This window comes from Rhamphochromis sp. 'chilingali' (genome assembly GCF_963969265.1).
Source record: "Rhamphochromis sp. 'chilingali' genome assembly, chromosome: 11".
Taxonomy (NCBI): Eukaryota; Metazoa; Chordata; class Actinopteri; order Cichliformes; family Cichlidae; genus Rhamphochromis; species Rhamphochromis sp. 'chilingali'.
In genome coordinates this window covers 34,921,105-34,945,151 of record NC_137938.1, presented here as the reverse complement: position 1 = coordinate 34,945,151, position 24,047 = coordinate 34,921,105, and the positions used below count along the sequence as shown (strand labels likewise).

At 38.4% G+C, this 24,047-nt stretch overlaps 2 protein-coding genes and 1 long non-coding RNA gene across 3 annotated transcripts in view; 2 read left to right on the top strand and 1 right to left on the bottom strand.

Moving 5' to 3' along the window:
* Positions 1-188: 188 nt before the first annotated feature.
* On the bottom strand, positions 189-5,410 carry LOC308405113. Its single transcript, XR_013973273.1, has 5 exons — positions 5,160-5,410; positions 2,879-2,930; positions 1,867-2,022; positions 1,528-1,633; positions 189-1,331 (listed from the first exon to the last, which is right to left on the bottom strand). It is a non-coding gene; the product is annotated as an uncharacterized lncRNA (long non-coding RNA).
* A 371-nt stretch (positions 5,411-5,781) lies between these two features.
* LOC308406060 (cysteine-rich venom protein) lies at positions 5,782-11,373 on the top strand (the record flags this gene model as incomplete). Its single annotated transcript, XM_080896862.1, has 8 exons — positions 5,782-5,848; positions 6,184-6,252; positions 7,098-7,198; positions 7,962-8,052; positions 8,947-9,089; positions 10,657-10,745; positions 11,062-11,144; positions 11,237-11,373. The coding sequence occupies 8 exons, from the start codon at positions 5,782-5,784 to the stop codon at positions 11,371-11,373; spliced, it is 780 nt and encodes a 259-aa protein (XP_080752988.1).
* Positions 11,374-16,086: 4,713 nt separating this feature from the next.
* The window catches only part of plcl2 (phospholipase C like 2), a 46,057-nt gene continuing 38,096 nt past the window's right edge, over positions 16,087-24,047 (top strand). Inside the window, exons 1-2 of the mRNA XM_080896091.1 lie at positions 16,087-16,419; positions 16,822-17,295. Of these exons, the coding sequence (XP_080752217.1) occupies positions 17,044-17,295 (252 nt within the window). The 5' untranslated portion in view covers positions 16,087-16,419; positions 16,822-17,043. The remainder of the gene's footprint in view (positions 16,420-16,821; positions 17,296-24,047) is intronic.

Genomic DNA, 24,047 nt, shown 5'->3' with positions numbered 1-24,047 from the left:
CTGTTGTGGATACGTCTTAGTCAAATATTATTAGTAAGTCCAACTAAGGTCGTGTTAAATGTACCAGAATAATTTGTTTCCTTTACACTTATGTCCCAAACTTATATTCAAATCAAATTGTTAATTTCTCTCTATTTCAATTAAGTTAAGTTTACTTAAAAAATATTGCTTACCCTGATTTGTAGTTTTTAAAAACGTCAATAATGAAAACTACAACATTCTTTCACATCATTTATTAATGCAAAATTTGTTGCAAACAGAATAAGAATCCACATCTCTAAGGGAAATTGCTGCAATTTGTATAATACAAATTACAAAACTTTTGCCTATGAACTAGTAGCTTTAAAAAGCTGTATTCAAACAAAACAGAAACAACAGACAAGAGAAATGTTAACCAATGTTTCTCTTCCTCTAAAAAAGAAAAAAAAAACAAACTCCTTACATAAAAGAATAAAACACTACCAGCAGTATAATGTATCACAATTAGAAACTGATGCATCCACAAACTAACCAGTTTCAGACTTGCTGTTCTGCGATCCATATTTAGAAATTGCATTTTAATAAGGTAATTAGACTTAAAATTAAACTTGTGTTTTCCTTACTGCTTATTGACCACTGTCTTTCCATTCTAGTCCTTCCTTGAAGATTCTGAATGTTTTACATATTTTCTGACCTAACATACTCGCTTCAAAACAATTAATAGTCTTTAAAGTGTTACCAGTGTGCTGCAGTGTGGTAATCATGAATGGTTTTTTTTGTTTTTTTTATCCGGTTGAGTTAACACTGATTATACGCAGGGCAGCAGCTATAACTGAATAATTACAAAGTTGCTCTTCAAGCTACTCAAATGTACCACGCGTGAAACATTCATTATTGAAAGTTAAAATGTTCAATCGAAACATAACACAGAACAAATGATGGTTGTACAAGAGTTTCACTCCTATTCACAAGAGCACCAGTCATTGGTAATTTACATAACAGCATTCTCTTGATGTGTTATTTTAGAAATCTTCCTATCCAGTAGCAATTTTGTTCTTCAGCCCAAAGACTTTGGGGGAGAGCTTTTCACCATCGAATCCCATCAACACTTTCTAAATGAATTCATAATAGTCCTTCAATTCCTTGGGGAAGGCTAGGTTTAGTGCATAGATTACTCCAAGCATCAATGCACAAGCTTGGGCCAGAGATCCAATGTTGTCCATGACTATCTCCCCTTCAACAAATATTCCAATGTCATCATAATGTCCATTTTGTCCATCCTCCCTGTTGATGACATAAATGCCCATGGTGTGCTTCTTCAGGTCTCTCTGGATATCATCTCCTTCAATGTCCTAAACATTTAATAAAAAGGCAAAAGAAAAAACAATTAACTCTACAATTAAATTCCAATCTAGTCGTTTGTGTGTGTGTGTGTGTGTGTGTGTGTGTGTGTGTGTGTGTGTGTGTGTGTGTGTGTGTGTGTGTGTGTAATACACACACACACACAGATATCTATCTAAAAAGTGTGTGTATAGATGACTTGCTTACAATGACTTAAAAAGAACTCCCGAATAAGGCTTCCGTCCTCTTCACCAAGGTAGAGGCAAAGTGCCCTGAGAACTGCTTCCCTTTTCACTTTAACATCACTTTCAGCCTGTTTAAAGAGAGTTGCTGATTAAACCAATTTGGAAAAAAGAACAATGTCTGACATTCGCAATAAGTAAATTTTATCATATGTCAGTTCAAACATAGTAAATAAAATTTATATATGAAATTTCAAAATTTAGATTGCTTGGCTGGTCACCTAAAACGGCTTATTGGACTCACCAGTGACCTGCCACTTAAGACAAAAGAAATCCAAATAGAATTTGCAATATTCAGATTTACCTCTTGCATGATCTGCAAGTGGTGGGCAAGTTTCTGCCCAGAAACACCGCCCTTCTTCTGGAAAACTGTCATCAACTGAGGTGTAATTCTGTCTAACTGTGCCGCGAAGGTCATCTCCAGTTGAAGTGTTGTAATACACTGGAATTCAGCATTTACCTGTATCACACACACACACACACACACACACACACACACACACACACACACACACACACACACACACACAAAAAAAAGAAGACTGGTGCTTAATCATTGGTATGATTATTTTGTTATTTCTTCATTAAATGCTACAATGCAATTGCCATCACTTCATAAAGCATGATTATCATATGGGTTAGTATACAGTGCATGAAGGATGTTACTACTGTTAATCAAAGAAGAAATGAATGGCATCAGTCCATTTAACGGGTTTAAAGGGTTTTAAAAAGCAGATATTTGTCTGTTTCAGGTGGTTGGCAACACATTTTCCTGTGCTCTTTGTCCACTGGTGGGAGTGTCTCACCTGTGAGGTCAGCGGGGCAGAACTCTGCCATCAGCAACAGAGAGCAGAGAAAATTTAGATGTGCAACTAAAAACATGCTTGCCATGTAAGCCCCAAACATCTCTGAAATTGCTCTGCAAACTTCAGAGTACTTATACTTCAGGAGTCCTGTGGGTACCGTAAAGACTCATGTATGCAAACAAACCACATTTTTTTTTGCAATCTGATCCTTTTTCTCTTGGCTGTTTCCTTCAGGGATCACCACAGTGAATGATCCACCTCCATCTAACCCTATGCTCTGCATCCTCTTAACTCACAAGAACTAAATTCCTGTTTTTCATTTTACTTTCGCAAGTTTTTTTTTTCTTTTGTCCTGGATAAAAGAAATTTAATCATATATATTAATTGATATTAATTAATATCAATATTAATAATCACAAGAACCCTTAAGATGAGATAGATAAACTTGTCCCTGCAATACTGTGACAAATACTGTTGTGATAAATATGTAAGGAATTTGCATGTACTTACCAAAATAACACCATCTTCTTGAATAAACAGTAACACATAAGGGGAAGAAAATCTGCCAGAAAAGGAAGACAAATAAAAAAAAATAAACTTTAGAAAGACAAACAATTACCGTTTCCAAGCCATTAGTGCATTACTTCATGATACTCCCTTGTAACAAAACAAATCTTACTTGTGCCTCTGTGCAAACTACAGATGGCACGATACCACTTTTTTATGTCCGATACCGATATCATAAATTTGATTATCTGCCGATATGAATCCGATAGTGTATTTTATAATAAATAAAACTGTTTTTATAAATATTTTGCTGCATTTTGTATAAGTTCATACTCAGTTTTAAAAACAAAACATTAAAGCTATTCTGTTATACCTGTATGCAAAAAATACACTGCACCCAAAATATTTTATACTTCAGCAATACTGATCAACCTAAAAAACTTACACCATCCTCCTTATTCAGGTATTCTAAACAGTACATAGAAATATTAAACTAACTAATAGGACTGCCAACTCCCAGCAAAAATATTAGGAAACCACCCCGCACCCTTCGCCTGATAATGCTTAATTGACGTAATCTACTTTAATGCACAGAAATCAATTATTTTTCTATAATAATTTGATTCAACATTTTTCTTCAATACAGTTGCAGACAGCGCAGACAGCGTACCTTCCCAAAGGAAAAAGTGCTATATGTACTACTATTACTAGGGCATATATTAGACTTAATATTTACTACATACAATAATGGATCTCTATACATTTAACCAGATCACCACTTTGGTAGTAAGATTTAGAATAATTATTTATTAAAAGCTAGACATTTTAAATGAGAATAAGAAAGAAAATTATGTCTTTGTGTCTCCCTTTCCCTGTTAATGCCCTACCTGGCCCCCTGGCAAAACTTTGCTAGATCCGCCCCTGCACAGTTACCAGATGTCAGCTACATAGAAAAGGATCCTGGTGTTATTTGTCTCTCATAAACAGTTCATAACTTCCCTTCAACTCATTCATGTGACCTAAAATGTAAACCTGTTTCTTCATTACCTGTTCAGCTCTAATGATTAAGTAAAAACTTCTCCTGGTTTCACCTTCATGTTTCCTTCTCACCACATATCCAAACTATCATGACCAGCAGCTATTACGGCTGTGGCTCCAGAAAACATAAGCGGATACTAGAAGTAATATTAAAAAAATTCTAGCAACAGCTTATCAAGCTTAAACGTGCTGCTGTTGTTTATCTGCCGTTTTCCTCTTTCTAGCGCAAACTGGGTGACTAACAAATGAGAGAGACTAGCGACAGAAAAGCCGATCACCTGATAATCGATCAGTTTCATGATTGAAGTAGCAACAGGAGAGGGAGGGGGGAGAATGAGGGAAGAAGTTTTAGCTGTTCAGCATGAAGACACCGAATAACTCCAGCTTTGTGTCTTTTTTCATTCTAGCTGAAGTATAAAACAAATCGCTTCCTTTCCCCCACAATACAAAACTCCGACAGCCAGTCCAGCTGTGGCTCCATACATCGGTTGTTAAGCTCAACATGGAAATACTATGCAAACATAAAGAGATGAACTTACACACTTGCTTTACTTCTGTGTTAGTTTTCTCTGAGATTAAATGCAGCGGTTTGGAAGCACGTAGCGAGGCTTTAAATGCTAAACCAGACCGCTGACAGGTCTTGCACTCAACAGCTCTATCAAGTGAAGCAACTTCTTTTCTGAGTTAATTTCAGTTCTGACAAACATCACTCTCAGTGCCTTTTGATCTCACATTTTTGGCAACCACTGAGTTATTCTCCTCCACAGTTTACAACCATTATTTTTTTCTGCACAAAAGACGTTGTGCAACGCCAATCCTACTTATTTCCTACTGCACCCTGACTGTGCAGGTGCGTTCAGAAGCCCCCTCCCCCGCCCGACTATTCCTTAATGCCAATGTTGTGGCGGGAGGGACGATTTCTCCACTTAAAACTGCAGGCGACTGTACAGTGAACTTTACAGCTAACTACAGAGAAATTGCCTCGTTCCATAATTTGTTAGTACAAAGTGTGCCACAAGAACTAAGCTAAAAACATATGACATTTTAACGCATCAATACAATTACTCTTTTAATAGAGCAGTAGCTAATAGAGCACATAGCTAGCTTAAGTCAAATTCATGACAAAGTTCAGAGGTGTACAACTACTTAGACTTCTTTCTCCATGTGCACACGTCTTAAAGAGTCAACATGCTTTGACTGAGGTAAAAAAAAATAAAACAAAAACGACCGTAAAAAGTTTACTTACCGAAGCTAGACCACCTTTATATGAAGTTGTGCGATTAACTTGAGCCCGCTTGCAGCACACAAAGAGTCCGCTTCTTCAGTCCGCGTGCAAAATGGTGGCCTGTCCTAACGCATGCGCAAAATGGCCCAGCAGGAGGCTATGAAAAACATACTTAAGCATTTTGAGCTACATTTAATTAACTAAAATTAATTGGATTAAAACGCAGGGAATGTATTCTGGAGTTACTCGAATTATATATGTAGACAGGAATTACTCATTTGAATTGAAAAGATATACCAAAATATAATATGCTATATTTAAAAGGAGACAATATCACTTTTTTCAGTGTGGGCACCTCTTTAGCCCACCCAAGCTGTACAGCTTTAATCCTTTTTTATATAAAAGCATACAACTTTATCTTCTAATCCATCAGTATCAGTATTCCTTATTTGCTTTGACCTCAGAAACCGTTCCACTCTATGCTGTGTAAACACAGGCCAATACATCAGGTAGTCACTAAACCCTCGGGCTTAACAATTCCCCATTTACTCGCAGTCAGGTGTACTCTTATGAAGAAAGGGCCCCTTTAATGCAATGTGACAGACTTGTCTTTGTACAATATCCACTGTACTGAGCACTTGACATGGATCTATATAAGGAGGCAGAGGAAAGTGCCAACTCACCTCATCGTCCTGAGGACTTAGGAGCAGGTATGTAAGATCTAAGCATTTTTATAGTTTCTGTTATATATCATATAACCAAAGCTATAGCATAGATAGATAGATAGATAGATAGATAGATAGATAGATAGATAGATAGATAGATAGATAGATAGATAGATAGATAGATAGATAGATAGATAGATAGATAGATAGATAGATAGATAGATAAACACTCAGATTTGTTTTGGAAGAAATATCTTACTTATTTCATGGATGAATGGCAAGCTACAAAAACTACACAGAAATTAAAAATGGCAACAATGTTTAAAAGCATCATGGATAAAAAGAAAAAAATGATTTTTGTTTTGTTTTCTTGTTCTCAGAGAAAATGCTAGCATTCCTCATTTACATCGTGGCAGTGCATCAGGTGCACTCAGCATGTGTTTTGGTGAGTAGAAGTGCAAAGCTTTCTTCTCTACTACACAGTAATGTCACCTATGTTATCATATGCTGCAAGAATTTTGCATGGGCTGAAAAGTGTATATTTTAGAATTTAAAACCTCTTTTTTGTTCTGTGAGTCCTCAGCAGAGTTTAGACTAAAATATTCTTTATTTTCATTCACTTGGTACTGTTGAATTAAGTTTTTCATGCAAGACAAATGATGCACAAGGATACAGTTCTCCACTATTAGTCATATTTTGGGGGACAACTGGGACTCAAAGGTTTTATAGTGTTAATTGTCTATAAACTTCCCTGACAGAGCAGTGAATGAAACTGATAAAAAAGAAACAAATAACAGCATTAAAATAGCTACAACAAGTAGAATTAGCATTTTTAGTCTGTTTCATTTATGAGAAATTAACTTGAATTTTCTTTTCATTTTCAAATGCTACCTTCCATGGTGTGTCCACAGCCAGGTAAGCGCTGTGAAAAATGCATTAGGCATGTTTGCAAAAGTATTTTATTTTAATCATCATCTGAAACTGTGCCAGTAAGTCTCCCAGTAAGATTAATGCATTTGGCCCAGTTCTCTCTGTATACTCTTTTTGTATGTCGAGTCATTTTAGAGCAATTAAACCAGGATATGTTTGTGAGTCATATCATGGATATTAAACCACGGGAGTAAATACCACTCCTTATTATGTCTGTAATCCGGTGTTTACACATTGACTTTTAATGTCTGTGTGTGTGTGTGTCTGTGTGTGTGTGTGTGTGTGTGTGTGTGTGTGTGTGTGTGTGTGTGTGTGTGTGTGTGTGTGTGTGTGTGTGTGTGCGCGCGCGCACGCGCTCCTGCAGGCGTTTGCCCACAAAATGCAATGGTTCAGGCTGAGATCGTAGACGTGCACAATGCGTTCAGGAGAGCGGTTCAGCCTTCGGCGTCTGACATGCTGATAATGGTCAGTCGTGCTTTCAACTCTAACAGTAAATGTGGCTCCACAAGTGTTTACTCACAATCCTCAGCATTTGTTTTCCCTCCTTCCCTGTAGGAGGGAGAAAAATGATAAAGTGGGAGAGGTTTACTGCACCTCACCCACAGTCCTGTAAATCATAAAAGCCGGACTGTATAGTTTAATGATAAGGGGGTGACTCAATCCTAACTTCCAGTTTTTATCCAGTTCTTTCCAGTTCTATTCAAGCAACTCGGATTGTATGCAAATGTATTGAAGCTGTTTGACATATTCAAATACATTAGACAATTTTATTTCATGGATAGATTTAATCAGTCTAAAATATGATTTATATATTAATCACATGTGATGTTTCTTTTATTAAAGCATATTCAGTGTAGGAAATCAAGCCAGAAGTTCTGAAAGCAGGAGAATAAAGCTGTTTCATGTCCTTGCCAAACGAGCTGGGTGCAGAGGTGTGAGGCTTTAGCAGAGAAGTAAAAAGAAAAATTGCACGTTTGCGTTGGAACTTTTGGTAGAATAGCAAACTGGCTTGTGTCAAATAGCAAGGGCACTTCAGTTAAAGCCATTTCATATTTGAAGCATTAGAATAGGATGTATTTTCTAACTTTGCATTCTTAGTTCACCAATTTTTCCAGGCACAAATGGGCTGCTTTTCAGCACAAATCTAACCAGAGAATGACTTTTTTTTCTTAGGGATTGTTGGTGTATGTTCAAAATATAATGGTTTTTTTTTCTTTTTCTTTTATAGAGCTATAGTGAGGAGGTAGCAGCCAGTGCTCAGGCTTGGGTTGATCAGTGTACTCTGGATCATGGAGCACCCAGCACCCGCCTGCTCAATGGTATATGTCTCTTCCCTTTATTCCTTCTGTTTCTTTCTTTCTTTTTCTTTGTTACCTTGCACCACATCTCCATATCTGAATCTGGCTCAATTTAAAGGTTCCCTCTGAACTGAGCAAACCTGTGATTGATGGTCAGAATCACAGTGAACTTTATCTTATCTTCAGTCTTAATACCTTCTTTTAATAACAAATTACACAGAGTAGAATATATTATCTACGAGGAGATAATGATCTATAGGCTTTTAATGAACCCTGTTTTACTAAAAATTAAATCTACTGTCATGGTCCTGGGTCGGTGACCCAGCGCTTTGAGTTTATGATTATTATTTTCTAGTTTATTCTGATTTTGTATTAGTTCTTGGGGTTTGGTTGTCGTGTTTATTTTCCCTACCTGTGTCTCCCTCTGTGCTCTGTACGGGTCCCTGAGTTTTGTGTTGTAAAACAGTCTGTGTGTTTCCTGTTTTACTTTGTAGGTCTGTGTCTCGTTATGCCCATTAGTTCCAGCTGTGTCCCCTCCTGTGTGCCTTTTCCTGATTACCTGGTGTGCGTATTTATAGTTTGTGCCTGCCTGTGCTTCTTGTCGCGTCGTCTGTGTTTCTCTGTGAATCTTCTGTGTACTCAGCATTATTCCGTGTTTCACCGTGTCTCTCTGCTCCTCGCCCCGTGTCCTCCTTTTGTGTTAGTTTTCCCAGTTTAGGTTTATGTTTCGGTTCTGCCCGCTTCTTGGTTATTACTCACTTGCACCTCCACCTCTGGCTGCTATTTGGATCCTCCTTCTCACCTCCACACGACTGCCGCCCCAGCCGTGACATCTACTGTGACATGAAAACGAAAGCCTGCATTTGTAGATCCTAATAAATAATCAGTGCTGCCATGTTTCCCACTGTCAAAAAGGATATCACTTGGGCGAGAATCTGTTCTATTCATCTTCTCTTAAGTCGTGGACTGATGTCATCAATGCGTGGCATAGTGAGGTAGAACACTACAATTACCCCACTGGATCCACCAATGGAAAATCTATTGGTCACTATACACAGGTAACAACAGCTTATACAGAAAGGTTTCTGCTTTCTTTTACCTGTTTGATAGCTGCTTCTTTTTATTAACCCATTAAAGCCAAGTGCATCATAATTTGATTACATGACTCTTTGTGAGTTTTTAAGACTTCTTCATCATCAGTGTGATTTATTTCCTCCCCAAAAAACTGAAATAAGTTGCATGGTACATCGAAAGGAATAAATTGCAAAAAGAATGGCTGATGTAGCAAATATGATACAAATTAAAACTCATATATGCAAATTAATATCACGTATTTTTATTCACCAGACGCTTCCGTAAACACAACATTTTTAATGAGACCTTTTTTGGCAATGGATTAGTGATTGAGACTTTAATGGGTTAACTGTGGATCAAATGACAAATGAAACGACTTTGTTCATTTCATACAGCTTTTCAGCATCTTTGGGGTTGTTGTTTTCTCCATTTATTACTGTCTTGCTTCAGTCTTACAGATCTTTGCTCAGCAAAACATTCACACAATAACAAAGTGAATACATACCCAAAAGAGCGTGAATCTTAAGCTTGCAGTGATCAGGTGGCCAAACAACACAACTCCAACTGAGTGAACATATTATTCTTGAACTGAACTAATATAAGCTTATCTAAGAAAAGTTACTCCCGAAAGTACATCACAGAGCATTTTAACACCAGGGATGCCTTTTGTTCTCAAGTAGCCTCAGTTCTTGGTAGCTGCTTAATGATTTTGATCTACACTGACAATAGTATGCGGTAATAATATAGTGATATCTGCAGCTTTGTCAGAAAGACATTTATATTGTGAATCACCCACTAAGGTCGACACATTAATAAAGTCTGTCCGACACGTTTGCTGTTTGCCATGAAGCATTATCATGCTGCAAGAAACATTTTTGCACCACTTTGAGTAAACTACAGACAGTTATGATGAAAATCCCAAAGGTCAGCCCTTTCAGAAATGACGCACTTAACTACTGCCTAATGACTGGCTGATCGAAGCGCTACATGAGAACTCTGGCTCACATTATGCAAAATACATGAATTAAGTAGAAAGTGCAGACAGTGATAAGAGAAGTCCAAATGATTAAGTACAAAAATTCCTTCTAGTTTTATCGTTGTTGAATAAAAGTATAATGTTGCTATCTGAGCTGCAGGATGCTTTTGATGTCATGACGAAGGACTCTGTTTGTGTCTTTCTCATTACTAAGTATTCATTTTATGGTGGATTGTATGTTCAAGACGAGTAGCCCTTCCTGCTTTCAAAAAGAGAATCCAAACCTATTTAGAAAAATGAAATTTTTATATTTCAAAAAGCAGTTGTTTAATCACTTTTAAACAGGCACTGCGTTTTTAGGAAGATAAATTTGTCTCTTTTAACTAAAACAAATGTAGTGCTTTAAATACAAATTAACTTGCAGAGTGTAGTGCCCAAATGTTTCCAGGCAGTCAAGAATTAGCAATGTTAAAACAGGACAAACATAAATGACTTATGTTCATATTTGAGCAGTCAGTAGCTATTTCAACACTGGAGTATCTCTAAAACCAACGGCTTTATGTTTTTCTCATCAGGTCATATGGAACAGCTCATACAAAGTTGGCTGTGGAGCAACGCTGTGCCCTAACAACATCTATTACTATGGCTGCCATTATTATCGCGCGTAGGTGACACCTTTCACACCCGTAAAGCCTACAGTGGCTTTATTTTACATGTCACTTTGTTAGCAATCTTAACAGCAATGGAAATAAATTGAAGTTTGAGGGTGGAGCACACTTTGTATCTTTATCTTTATTTCAGACATATACAGAAAAAACGATATATGCAAGTACACATACTTGCATTTACATGTACAAATATCAATATATATGTAAATACAGACATATGTGCTCAGACAAAACGAAAAATAGAGTCTAAATTACATGAAATTACAATTATTAAGCCTGAAATAATTGTAATAAACTGTTTTTATTTAACAGAGGAAACTTCAGGCGATGGGCGCCTTACACACCGGGCTCTCCATGTGGCTCCTGTCCTAACAACTGTGTGGACAAACTCTGCAGTAAGTAAATGTGGTGTTTAATTACTGGGCAGGTAAAATGTGTTGCTGATAATGAAGACAATGAGCTAATCATTGCTTTACTTTATTTTTAGACAACCCCTGTCCATATATAGACCATTACATCAACTGTCCAATCTTGAAAAACACCACTGGATGCAGTAATGAGCTGGTGAAGGCTTGGTGCCCTGCTTCATGCACATGCACCACCGAGATCATTCCAATAGGCTAAAGGCTAAACTGTTGAGTCTGCAAACTGAGCTTCAGCCCAGTACTGTTCACATGTTCTTTGTTGGCTCTCTGTCTGTAACATGAGATAAGATACCAATGACATATGAAAGAGAACATGGAAAATAAATAAATACAGACAAATCTGTTCTATTGTCTGGAGACATTTCTTTAACACTTCACCTTTAATCAAAGACACTTTGCAGATTGTGGACAGACAGTCATAATGAATCGCAGTATTTTGTCGGAACAAACATTAAATAAAGTGTTATTGTTAATCCAATGATGCTGGCAGCACCAGATGGTGCATTTAAATATTGACTCAGCACATACTGATACAATAAGTATTAGTACATTAAAAATAGCATATTCTGCATATGCTGAAGTTCAACTGTCTTTAAATGACTGAATATGAACAGTCTTCAGTAAATTGATCCCATATGTAACAGTCATCAGAGCTTTATTATATTTACATACACATATTTATTGAGTTTACATTAATATGCAATATGCTCATGCCTTCACATTCATTTTTATTGTAAAATGTAATGAAAGTCAGCAGAGAATTTCCCACGGTTAAAGATGACACTGCAATATCAAGAAGTTTAAAAAGCTGCAAAAATGACATTTTTCTCATTAACTAGTGATGACCTAAAACAAACAATTAAACAAACAATCAATAAAGCAAAGAAACTAAATGAAATACTGAACACACACTCAATAATAAGGATACAGTAAAAATCAATTTCCAAATGTATGAATAAATATTAATTAAAAAAATACTGAATGTACCCGACTGTTTTGTTTCTTATACTAAGGAGAAAATTGGTTAAAAACAAATAGTTAACTACAAATAGTAGCTCTTGTCAAGGGGACAACGGTAGCATCTTACATGGTACCACAGAGAACTGTTTGGAGGCACCACCAAAAAAGCTTTAAGCCGAACCACAGCCGAAGGAAAATCACCGACAACTAAACTGTTTTACACACTTGTGCAAAAAGACCACGTTGAAAAAGGAAAATGCTCTTTTATATTTAAAACATAACAGCATGGGTAGACGTTTTGTTTTTATTATTATTATAAGTGTTTTGTAATGCAAACGCGAATGGTCACAGGACAAGTCAGAACAAACTTTGCCCTGCACAAAAAAAGACAGTGTACCATTATAAGTCAGCAGATGTCTCTGTTGTACAACTCACCCCACCTCCTGCTTTTGTATTTCACAACACTCGCTTTGGCTGCTTTCATCTGAGGCAGTGGACTATGAACAAAGCCTACTAAACCATTTAAAATAACATTAAGCCTCATCACTCACTCTGTGTGTCTTTTTGTAAAGGAGGGTATGAATTTAGGCTCTATGAATTACATTTAAGGTCTGTGTTGACTATGCATGACTAATATTTTAAATCGCTTAATCATCCCTCCTAAAACCCGATTACTTTCTTTCAAAGAGTAGTTACTGTGAGAATATTTTCACAAGAAATCTGACGCAATAGTGCAATGAGACTGTTATGTAGTAAGAGCCGTTACTTCACCTTTCAGATTAGTACATCTTCCGAGCACCGTCCGTATAAATACAAGGAAATTAGACATAATGTGAGCTGTTTTTGATTCATCATAAATACCACTCAGATGGACAACAACAACATTAGTCATTCAGAACATGTCCTACAGTCATGCAGAGAAAGCAGTTTATATTTCAAAGCATTAATCTGTTTACTTTCAAAAGTAAGTGTAGAGTCAACCCTGCCAGGTCATTGTTAGAAAACAGCATTCCCTGCTGTAGAAAGGCTTTCCATGGAACGTTGTCTTTGCTCTTCCTAAAAGCAGCTTGACAATATTTTGGTTATCCATCTATTTCCTGTATCTTCAAGGACTTCCTGTATGTGAAACTGATGAATAAAACTGTGAGATTAATGACATTTGCCCAAGAATCTTTTGTGTGCACTTGCTTCTTGCTGCTGTTGACTTTTATTTTGTTTCGTGTTGTTTACTTTCTTTTTATGCATTATTCACAGATGATGCTTGAAAAGAAGATAACATGATACAGAAATATATAATAAAATTAAAGAAAAAGAAAGCAGAACTACACCAGCAAGACTTATTTATGTTTTTTGGTGGGGTTTTTTGTATTATCCTTGTTAAATGTTGTAGGTAGAATGAATGGTGACTGGAACAGTATAACTACAGGGCTTATTTTCTCACTTGATAAGTGAAAATGAGCTCTAACTGTTAAACCACATTATCAAAATTGCATTTTCTCATTGCTCTGACATGACCTAAGCGACACAGCAGGTGTAAGCATGAAAAATGCATTTGACCCCAAAACACCTCTACAATTCACACTGAGCCCCTTCCCAGATGGTTGGACCTACTCTAGCACATAGTTCCCCGGGTATGACATAACACGAAACACTTGCCCAATGAAGGTGGCCGTTGTGCTATTACAATAATCAGCTACGTTCACTCACAAGGGAGTTTCTGTGAAAGTGAGGAAAACCAACTTTACATTGTCTTAATTCCCTGTGACGAAAATGAAAACACAAATGCACTGTGTCATCCACATTCCATGTAAGACACAAATTATTCGACATAATGATTATCGTGGCTGAAACGATGATAAAAGTTCTGTTCCAATCATCCAAATGTTACCATAAAAAGAGGATTTGGGTTGGTTTGCACTGCATGCATGGTATGTTGTGTCTCCTTGGAATACGTTGTAACCTTTATTTTAGCTCAGACAGATAGGTAACATCCAACATTTATATCCATTTATGGCTGAAAAGTTTATACAAACCTGGAATTGAAATGCTGTTCAGTCACCCTTAGTTTACTCTCTGTATGTTCTTGGTGACTTTGTGGTGCTGTTGGTTTTGTGGCCTTTTTGCACGTACTTTTGTTTTGACTTATGTGACATAAGTCAGCAAGAAAACACTTAAACTATGTGAGAGTAATGTGAAAGGCATGTGGGTATTTTACAGTGTGTGGCACGCAGCCTTGTTTGCTATGTAGAAAAGTGAAAGTAATTGATGTGTGTGTGTGGGTCTAATATTTCCTGGTAGTCTACAGGGGGAGGAGGTGGAGGTGGTCAACAAGTACAAGTACAAGTACCTCGGGCTGTGGGTGGACAATAAACTGGACTGGTCATGCAACACAGAGCACCTGTATAAAAAAGCCCAAAGCCGACTGTACTTCCTCAGGAGGCTGAGGTCTTTTAACATCTGCAGGAAGCTCCTGAGGATGTTTTACCAGTCGGTGGTTGCTGGAGTACTTTTCTATGCTGTGGTGTGCTGGGGGAGCAGCACAGCAAAGAGGGACTCATCCAGGCTGGAGAAACTGATCAGGAAGGCTAGCTCTGTGGTCGGCATGAAGCTGGACACTCTGGTGACAGTGGCAGAGAAAAGGACATTAAAGAAACTGATGGACATTATGAACAATGCTGGGCATCCTCTGCACACGGCCATAAACAATCAGAAGAGTCTGTTCAGTGACAGGTTGCTTCTCCCCAAGACAAGAACTAACAGACTTAAAAACTCCTTTGTCCCACACGCCATCAAACTGTTTAACTCCTCTCTGGAGGGGAGAGGGAGGGGAAACAGGAGGACAAAGGAGGGGGGAACAACTAAGCTGTAGTGCCTCTGCACCTCACTGTACAATACCTTGTGCAATACTTTTTGTAAATAGTCAACAGTGCAATAGACTCAATACTTGAAATGTGCAATTCACTTGTATTTTTATTTTTTATTCCTATTTATTCTATTTATCCCCTTTGTATATTTTATTTATATTTGTCTCTGTATTTATGTGTGTGTGTGTGTGTGTGTGTGTGTGTGTGTGTGTGTGTGTGTGTGTGTGTGTGTGTGTGTGTGTGTGTGTGTGTGTGTATATATATATAACAATTCTGTAACTGTAACTTCGGTCGTTGCTGTGCTTTTTGGAAGTCGAATTTCCCAGAGGAACCCACCCGAGGGATTAATAAAGTTCTATCTTATCTCTTATCTCTTACAGCACGGATTTCTAACTTATTTTAGTCAAAGTGCAACCTAATTTCAGCTTAAGTGGGTAAACTCAGTAAAAACATTCTGTAATTGTTTATATTTAATCATTTAATAAGTAAATGTTATTACACGTCCAAATATTCTCTTCTGGACATGAAGTAAAACTTTGAGAACTATTCAGCTCAGCCACAGGTAAGGTTTTTAAAAATTTTGCTCACATTTTTAAAAACCTTAAAAACCATTAAAAACCACATTTCTATAACTTTAAAACAAGGGGTATTACTTCGTACTTAATCATTTTTCTTATTTCCTGAGAGTAATTTATAACACTAATGATGAGCAGGTGAGGTCTTTTGAGATAAATAAGTGTGATTTCGTTGGCTGTACATGTACATTATATTTTACAGATCACACCGTAAAGTAATAAAACATTGAAAACATATTTGACACCTTTAAGAATTAAATCACTGGACTAGATCTATAAATACGTTCTGTATCTTTCAGTTTCAGCACCACCACAAAAGGACCGGTGGTACATGTTATTGATTAACAGGAGTAATTAAGGTTTATTCTGCAATTTTTACACTTTGCCAAACCATCAAGTGGACCAAACGGGACCCTGTGGCGGACCGGTACGAGCCCGCAGGCCGTATGTTTGGCAGCCCTTGTCTATGGGTTTGATTGACAGCTCGGCCTGTTTCTCCTGCTGCGCGTTCACGAGACATACACAACTTTGTTCCATGGAGACTACTGTATGCGCGTGATTTAACGGGAAATCAACGTTTTCGTTTCTTTCTCATTTTTCTTTTAAGAAAACGTAATAACCGCTGAAGTCTGACCTGAAAAAAAATTCAGGGGAAGCATTTCTCTCCTTCCTTTTTAGGGTTTTAGTTGGCTGGGAAAACTAACTTCAAACAGCTAGCAGGCGAGTGGAGTTAGCTGTAGCTAAGCTAAGCGCTGCTCGGCACACAGTAGTGAAAGACAGCCAAGGGTGCTGTGCTCAAAGAAGACGGGTCATTCATGGATAGTGTGGGACCAGGCGCTTTAAAAGGCAAGTACACAAAACCGACGAGCGTCACATGAAGCTAATCGTGACTTTAGTGGAGACGTTAATTGACCTGATAAGTTTCTGTTAACGTTATTTACCTTAACGACCACCGGTACGCTGGTGTGGGGGGGTTGTTATTATTGTTATTACAGTTAAATGGACCGTAATGGAGTCGCTGTGTGTGCGTACTTGTGCAGAAATGCACAAGAAAGCATGCACATAAATGGGGAAAAACCGGCTGTATTTGCTGCATTTGTGATGACAGCCTGTAGTGATTGCAAGTTAACATCCGCTTTCAGCGCACTGCTGAACGCCTTCTGTACAAAAGCTGCCACTGTTCACGTTGCTGTTGTTACTACTGTCATGCTGCCTAATTATGCTAATCGCTGTGGTTTCTCTCCACAGAGCACAATGCACGGAGAAAACCCCTCTCTCTGTAGGAACCTGTCAGCTATCTGCACCGAGAGATGATACGGCGTGATTTGGTGTAAATGTTACATCGAGGCAATAGGCCAGGCAGGAAATTGGGAGTACGGCTGAAACATACGGCTTTGTTACCCAGCAGCTCGTCAGCTTGTGTGTGTGTGTGAGAGAGAAAGGGAGCGTGTGTGTGTGCTCGAAGTGCCTATGGCGGAGTTTGAAGAGGACGGCAGCCTGCCTCCATTGAATCCCGACGATACTGCCGTGCCCAGCGACAACGCAGCTGGTAAGACGCATTGCGAAGTGTCGGTCTTGAATGGAGACTGTGGGATATCTGAAAATATGGTCGGCTCGGGATCCCTCGTCGCACCTGGCAGCCAAACCGGGGTGGACAACGCCAACACCTCTGCCGGTCTGGACACCAAATCTGAAATACCACGCAGGAGCAGCATTATCAAGGTAAACACTGAAGTTCAAGCCTCTGTGTTATACCATTCATTCTGGTGAGCCAGTGTGTTGCACATCTACGCAGGACACTGGATGTTGGAAGTTACTGTGCAGTCTCTTCTGTGTACATCTTTGGTTTTGTGCACCATGATTGCTGTGAAATTTTCACACAATATGAGCCAGTAATAGGAAGCACATCCTGTACTTTAAATATAATGTCTATAGCAGAGTGTATGTTGACTTTAGCTTGTATGTCAAGAAATTCTGGCTACTAAAGCACTTGTGCCTGAAGAGCCACGATACAGTTACCAGAAGGGAAGAAACAGACGTTTAGGTGAAGCATGTGGTTCAAAGTAATATGCTGTCTGTGCTAATTTAGGAGGGAAAACTAATGTGTGCAATAACAGAGATTAAATTGGAGAACAACAAATACCCGTAAATGAAAGCTGACTGAGGTAAAGTGGGGATGAGAGAGTGGAAGGGTAATGATAGTAGCTGGTGCTCTTAATAAAATGTTATGCACGACTAAAAATGTTTTATGTTTCCCTAGTGCTGTCTGATTATGGCAGATCAGACAGATTATTGTAATCATAGTAGTTACTCAGTGTCACTTACTGACTTTGGGAGCATCTTTCATTGCTTGAGGTTAAAAACATGTCTTTATAACAATGAACTATCTTGAACTTACTTCAACCAAACATGCCTCAGCTTGGCAGCTAGTGAATTTGGGCTTGCACCAAAGCGCTTCCAAACTTACCTGAAAATCACTAATTACTAATCCTGTTTTATTTTTCAGTACATCTGGTGGTACACAGCAACAACAACAAAAAAGTTGATAGTTAATTGACTGAACCTCATTTTCCAAAATATAAACAAATCGTTTTGCCTCAGTCTGCTGAGGCTGTCAATCAGAGAGGTCTTTTGTGTGTGACTGCTTTAACATTACGAATCATAAAACAGTCAGCTCCTCCAGTGTTGTCAGGATGCATGTCGAGCTACGCCTGACAAGAAGAACATTCCTGCATTGTTTGCGTGGCTTGTTGTAATCAAAAAGTTCTGCACTTCCACTCGTAGAAAACAAAAACCATACCCGATTTGAATTTCTTCATTCTATTCTTTATAGTCGTCTACTTGCGCACCTCTGGTCCACTTCCAACTACCAGCGCTGCCACCGTTTCCAACTGGAAGGAGTTGTAGAGCAGAAAATACCAAAGCCAATCTTCTCAAGCTGTGCAAAGAGCGGCTTGAGAAGGCTGGGTTTGCATTTTCAACCACTTCTCACATTTTATCTGTAAATTCATTTGTAAAGCAACCACTGAATTGTCTGATTAGAAATGATCTGCAACTTATGCACCATAAATCAAATTCATCATGCTGAATTTCTGTGTATGATCGACATGTTTTTGAACCCCCCACCCCCGCCAAAAAAAGAGAAACGTCACTGTTTCCTTAAGGCATGTTTTTTTGCCAGAAAAATCCTGCACCTATGCACCAATTTTAAGATTAGTCCTGCACACTGTTATCATAGTATTTATAATGTAGAAGGTAACACGAGAAAATGCTGCTGGGAGAGAGCCATGTGGTCAGCGAGAGTCTGCGAGCAAGACTTAACATGTTCCAGGTGCTGATTCTGAATACTAATATGGCTGCTGAAATGCACAAGTGTGCATGTTTCTGCGAGGTATGCAAATACTAAACATTTGACACATACAGAGGTCTAATCTGCTGGTTCGTAATTTGATTTTGGTTCTCAGTCTAAAGCTTTGTCTTTTGGTTTAGTCACCTCATGGGTGTAGATGTTGTGAATATTGCTTAAGGGTATCAAAGATGATGACACTTCCTCACGTTGCACATTATGTCGAAAGCCCCAAGACATTTTCTTTAGCTAATGTCAGCAGCTCTGTAATGTAAATTTCCCCACTGCTACTGTCGTTGTCACAATGTGAGTCACAAGACTGCACTGGAGATGCTGTCTAGACTGAACAAACTGCTCACTACTCTGTTCTTCACATTATTTATACTTTCTGCCTGGTAAACGTTAACCTAGCAGAGACTCAAAATGGCTCCCAAAAGATCTCAGAAATGTGTGCCTTTTTAATTAAAATGCGTGTTTACGTTTGGCTTCTAGAGGTCAGTAAATTAGCTGTTAGACCAGGGATTTTATTTCCTCAGGGGCCTGCCAGATTTAAAATGCATGAGCCATGTGAGGAATTTATTCAGAGGCACCTATCAGAGAGCAGCGTGCTTTTGAGTGAAGTCTGTGTCCTAATTATGCATTAACACAAAATGAGCACCCAGTTTTCGATCTGTGATGTTATACCTGAGGAAAGTTCCTCTGCTCTGGATGCAGGGCAGGGTTCAGGTGCTCACATTTTTGCCAACAGGTTCAGCAAGGAGGCAAATTCTTGGAAAATTGCAGCTGCTGAGCTTTGATGTTACCTGATGATTGACGGGGATAATATCGACATCAATCAATGGTGCAAAATTCCAAGTAATCTCTCACTATGCAAGAGTCCGTCTTAGTTCCCGAGAGATCTGAAGGCACGTGTTAAGAAATGCCCTGAATTCAGACACGTTTATTTAAATGTAATAGATATGAAAAGATTTCTGACTTTTTCTCTAAGATATTTTTGATTGAACTGAGAACATTTTGTCCAAGGAGAGGCAGAGATCGATGCTCTTCATGCAACTGTCCAATTTTAGTTAACTGGTCCAGCGATTTCCACATGATGGTGCAGTGCCAGGCTATCCATGCAGATGAGAAATCCTTCTTAAATGCTCAATGACCTAAATTCAATAACATATCAGATTGTATAACAGTAGCCTTCATGACAAAGCATAATGAAATATGTGAAATGTACCTCAGGTAGTTTGAAATGGTTTTGTGGCATTTCCTTCGCAACACAGTACGCAGATGGATAAATATCTAGTGAATCACAGCAGAGACAACTTACGACAAGTTGGAGACAAAACATATGTTACGGTAGGCCGCCATTAGGAGAAGTCAGTTGGGTAAAAAGATTTGTGTTCATACAGGAAGTGAAAATATTAATCAGCAATGGGTTAAAAAAAATTAAGAGAAAACCCCCACTAACAATAAAGCTAACTAAAGTGGAATTTATCTTCCAAATTTCCCCTTTTTAAAGCTGAAATTATTTAAAAAAACAATTTAAGTTGCATACGTAAATGTGTCTGTGAATGGAAAATAAAACTGCAACATGCTAATCATTCACTGTTCCACTTGCGTGATGACTAAACTCTCTCTGAATATCCTGAGGAATACATCCAGTAAATCAAGAATGCAGCAAGCTGTGCCCTTGACTACAAGGAAATCCTTTCTTGCAGGTATTTGTTTTTGTTCCTGATAGGTATGACTGATCAAGTAATGCACTGAGATGTTGGTGGCGAAGGAGTAGGCCAGCGTTTACGAGACGGCTTGTTTCACACAATCACTTCTTGTTAAACTCTTTCTCTGAAGCGATGGGAGGATGTGGTTGGAACATCACCCACCATGGTGTCATAGTAACAGCTTGTAGTACCTCTGTGCTTAACAACTTGACTTCTAGAAAGGTTTCTGTGTCACATAATTAGTGTGGGTGTGTATACATGTGTGTGGTTAAGAGTTACAAGCCAGTGCACATTTAAAGCTGCATGGTTGGGGCCGTTCTTCCTAAATTACATACTGAGTCAAGCCAAAGTCCTTGGGTGACAAAATTACACCATTTGTTGAGCTTTTAATTTGGTGGTTGCTGAATAATGCTATACTCCACCCCAAATCTACGCTCAGACTGTCGCTCATCATCCCAGTGACAGAAAACTTTCATGTGCCAGGACCTCTATGGCAGCGGTCCCCAACCTTTTTTGCGCCACGGACCGGTTTATGCCCGACATTATTTTCACGGACTGGCCTTTAAGGTGTCGCGGATAAATACAACAAAATAAAACTAGTACCGGTACCGAAAAAAAAGAAGATTTATTCATAACACACGTGAAAAGACCCAGGAAAACCGAGTTAACGATAAAAACGATAACAAAATAACGCTGAAAACCGATAAAAACCCTGAAAACCATACATTTCACACCTGAGCCTCAACTCTCGCGGCCCGGTACCAAACGACTCACGGACCGGTACCGGTCCGAGGCCCGGGGGTTGGGGACCGCTGCTCTAGAGAACCGGAGAGGGTTTGTGGAACCCTCGGAAGGTCTGTGATGGATTCGTTGACTAGACCAGGAGTCGGCAACCTTTAAGTTTATTGGACTAACAAAATTCCGTGTGGAGCCACAAAATATGTCTGAATCTTGTAATAAAAATAGAATGTTACCAAACCTGACTACTGTTCAGTGGGCTGTTTATGATTGTTGGTACCTCAACTTAGCATTGTCATTTTTATAGTTTTGTTCATTTAACTTTTTGCCTGTAGATGAATTGGGGGTTGCAGGCTGGCAGAGTTGTATGTGGGTTCAGAGTTACGAGTTCACAAGCTCTGAACTAAATTTTTCAACTCTGATACCATTAGTTAAACTGATCTTGCCTGTTTTTCATAATGCCAGTTAACATCTGCGTCTCAGATGTTATCCAGCTCCCTGTTACTAATCAGGGCTGCAGCATCCCTTACACTGTGATGAGAAGTTGCAAACAGTTCAGGTAAAAAGTAAGACGGATGACAGTCCTGCTAATGGTGCAGTTTTGCAGTGTGTTGCTCTAGAAAGACAGTAGTCATGTTTAAAATGATTGTTTTTTTTCTTCTTTTTTTTTTTTTTTAAATGGATAAAAGTTAAGACGTATGAAGCTAGATGGTAGGACCTTATTTTACATAATGTTGACAAAAGCTGATGCATCAATGAATTTATTGGTTAATCTGAACTAACACATTTTGTCATCAAAGTCAGAGAGTAGCACAAACTAACCCATTGAGGAACCTATAGATAAACATGTCTCATTTTTAGCAAAGTAAATTCCTGTTTTTTCCAGTGGAGCCTCATGCTGATGCAGGGAAAATATTCTACATATATTGTATACTTAAACTATATTATTTATTTCTTGTAGACCGCTTAAATTGGTTTTGCTGCCGTCCATGTCAACGCTCGATCATGCCTTCAGTTTCTGTGCAGGTCGGTGCTTCTTTCTGCTTGGGGCTGGCTTTCTACCTGGTAAGATCAGTGGATCTGTGCCTCACACAGCCCCAGAGTGGAAGGAAGAAAAAACTATCACAGACTGAAACGAGGTAGTTTACCCAGTCAAGGGTAAACTACCATTGTTCTACCACAAGTCTGTTCTAATACAGTTGTTAAAAATGGCAGCAATTGTTTAATAAAGAAACCAACTGTTTAAATATTATCTAGATATTTACCAGAGTTTTGTTTGTGACATTTCGCATAGTTGCTTTTGTTGAAAATACTGAAACATAAAATGTCAATATGAATTTGGTCTGTAAAGCCTAGCCGTAGCTGAACGCAATGGAAAAACATGAAAAGTCACTCGTGCAGTGGAAAATAATGCAGCAGGAGAGATTAGAGTTATTTTTAGGTTATAGGTTTTCTTAATAATTGGAAACAGTTTTTACTGTTATGATTTCATTGTCCGGTGGCCACATCCTCTTTATGAAAGATGAAGTTTCTTTTTATAGTGATGTTTCAAACCCTCTGAAGGTTTGAAGGGATTTGAGAAAAGAAACACTTTCAGATAAAATGTACTTACTTGTAGCTACATGTAATACTTGTAGTTATGTGTCTTTGTGCTATAAAAAACCTAAATAACTTGGAAAATGAAGCCAGTGAACCTTTTTTTTAAAGGTTAAAAATCCAGTAATCTGTAGCTGTCCTGGTTTACATATTGAAGTGGACGCAGTGACGTGGTGGTAGGTTTCATCTTTAAACGATTGCGACATAAAATCCACAATAGTGGTTTATATATAACAAAGAGTGAGGAGACCCTCAATGACACCAAAACAAAATGTTTGAGGGCATTTCATCTGCATTTTTTCCCCCTTTTTATTGGGCTTGAGTGCTGTAAAAACATTTAGGCACTGGTTCTTGTGATTGTAGTGAAAACACTCTGTATACCTGGTTTGGAAGGTTGTGTCTTCACAGATGTATGCGCACATTCAGTAACAACTCTTCTTTGACAGCTTGAAATTTAAAACAAAAAGTTTATTTCTGCTGCTCCCAGTTTATCTACTGGGATATGGCTACTACTTTGACCAGTCCATTTTCTTTTTTTTTTTCTTTTCTTTTTTAAGCATTCACCTGTGAAGCTTTTGGGTGGCAGTGCATCTCGTAGCTACACTTTTCTTACCCCTATGTCCCACCTCAGATCCTTTCGATTAAGTTGAATCACTCCATTACTTTGCTTTATAAACAACAGTTTTTTTCACAGCTCTGGTATGAGAAGAACACAAACTGTGATGTCCTTCTGTTAAAAGGGAAAACAATATGGCATTAATTATGGCGGACCAGCCGTGCTGTGAGTCCAAACAAGTTACGTCATGGTGATCTTCATCATTGTATCAGATTGCTGACTTAGTTTCAGTGGCAACTCATACAGCGGTGCTTTTCCATTTTTAAAGATCTACATTTACACAAACACTTTACATTACGTCGATGCAGAACACTGAATGTTTTCTAGCAGTGGTTGGGTGTGTAAAAGCAGACTGTTTGGAGAGAGTTTCCTCCTTATAGTGATGAGCACAGACTGTATATAAAAGATGAATGTAGCCACTGTGATGTCACCCATCAGTTTTGGTCTCTGCCATGTTGGTTTTTGG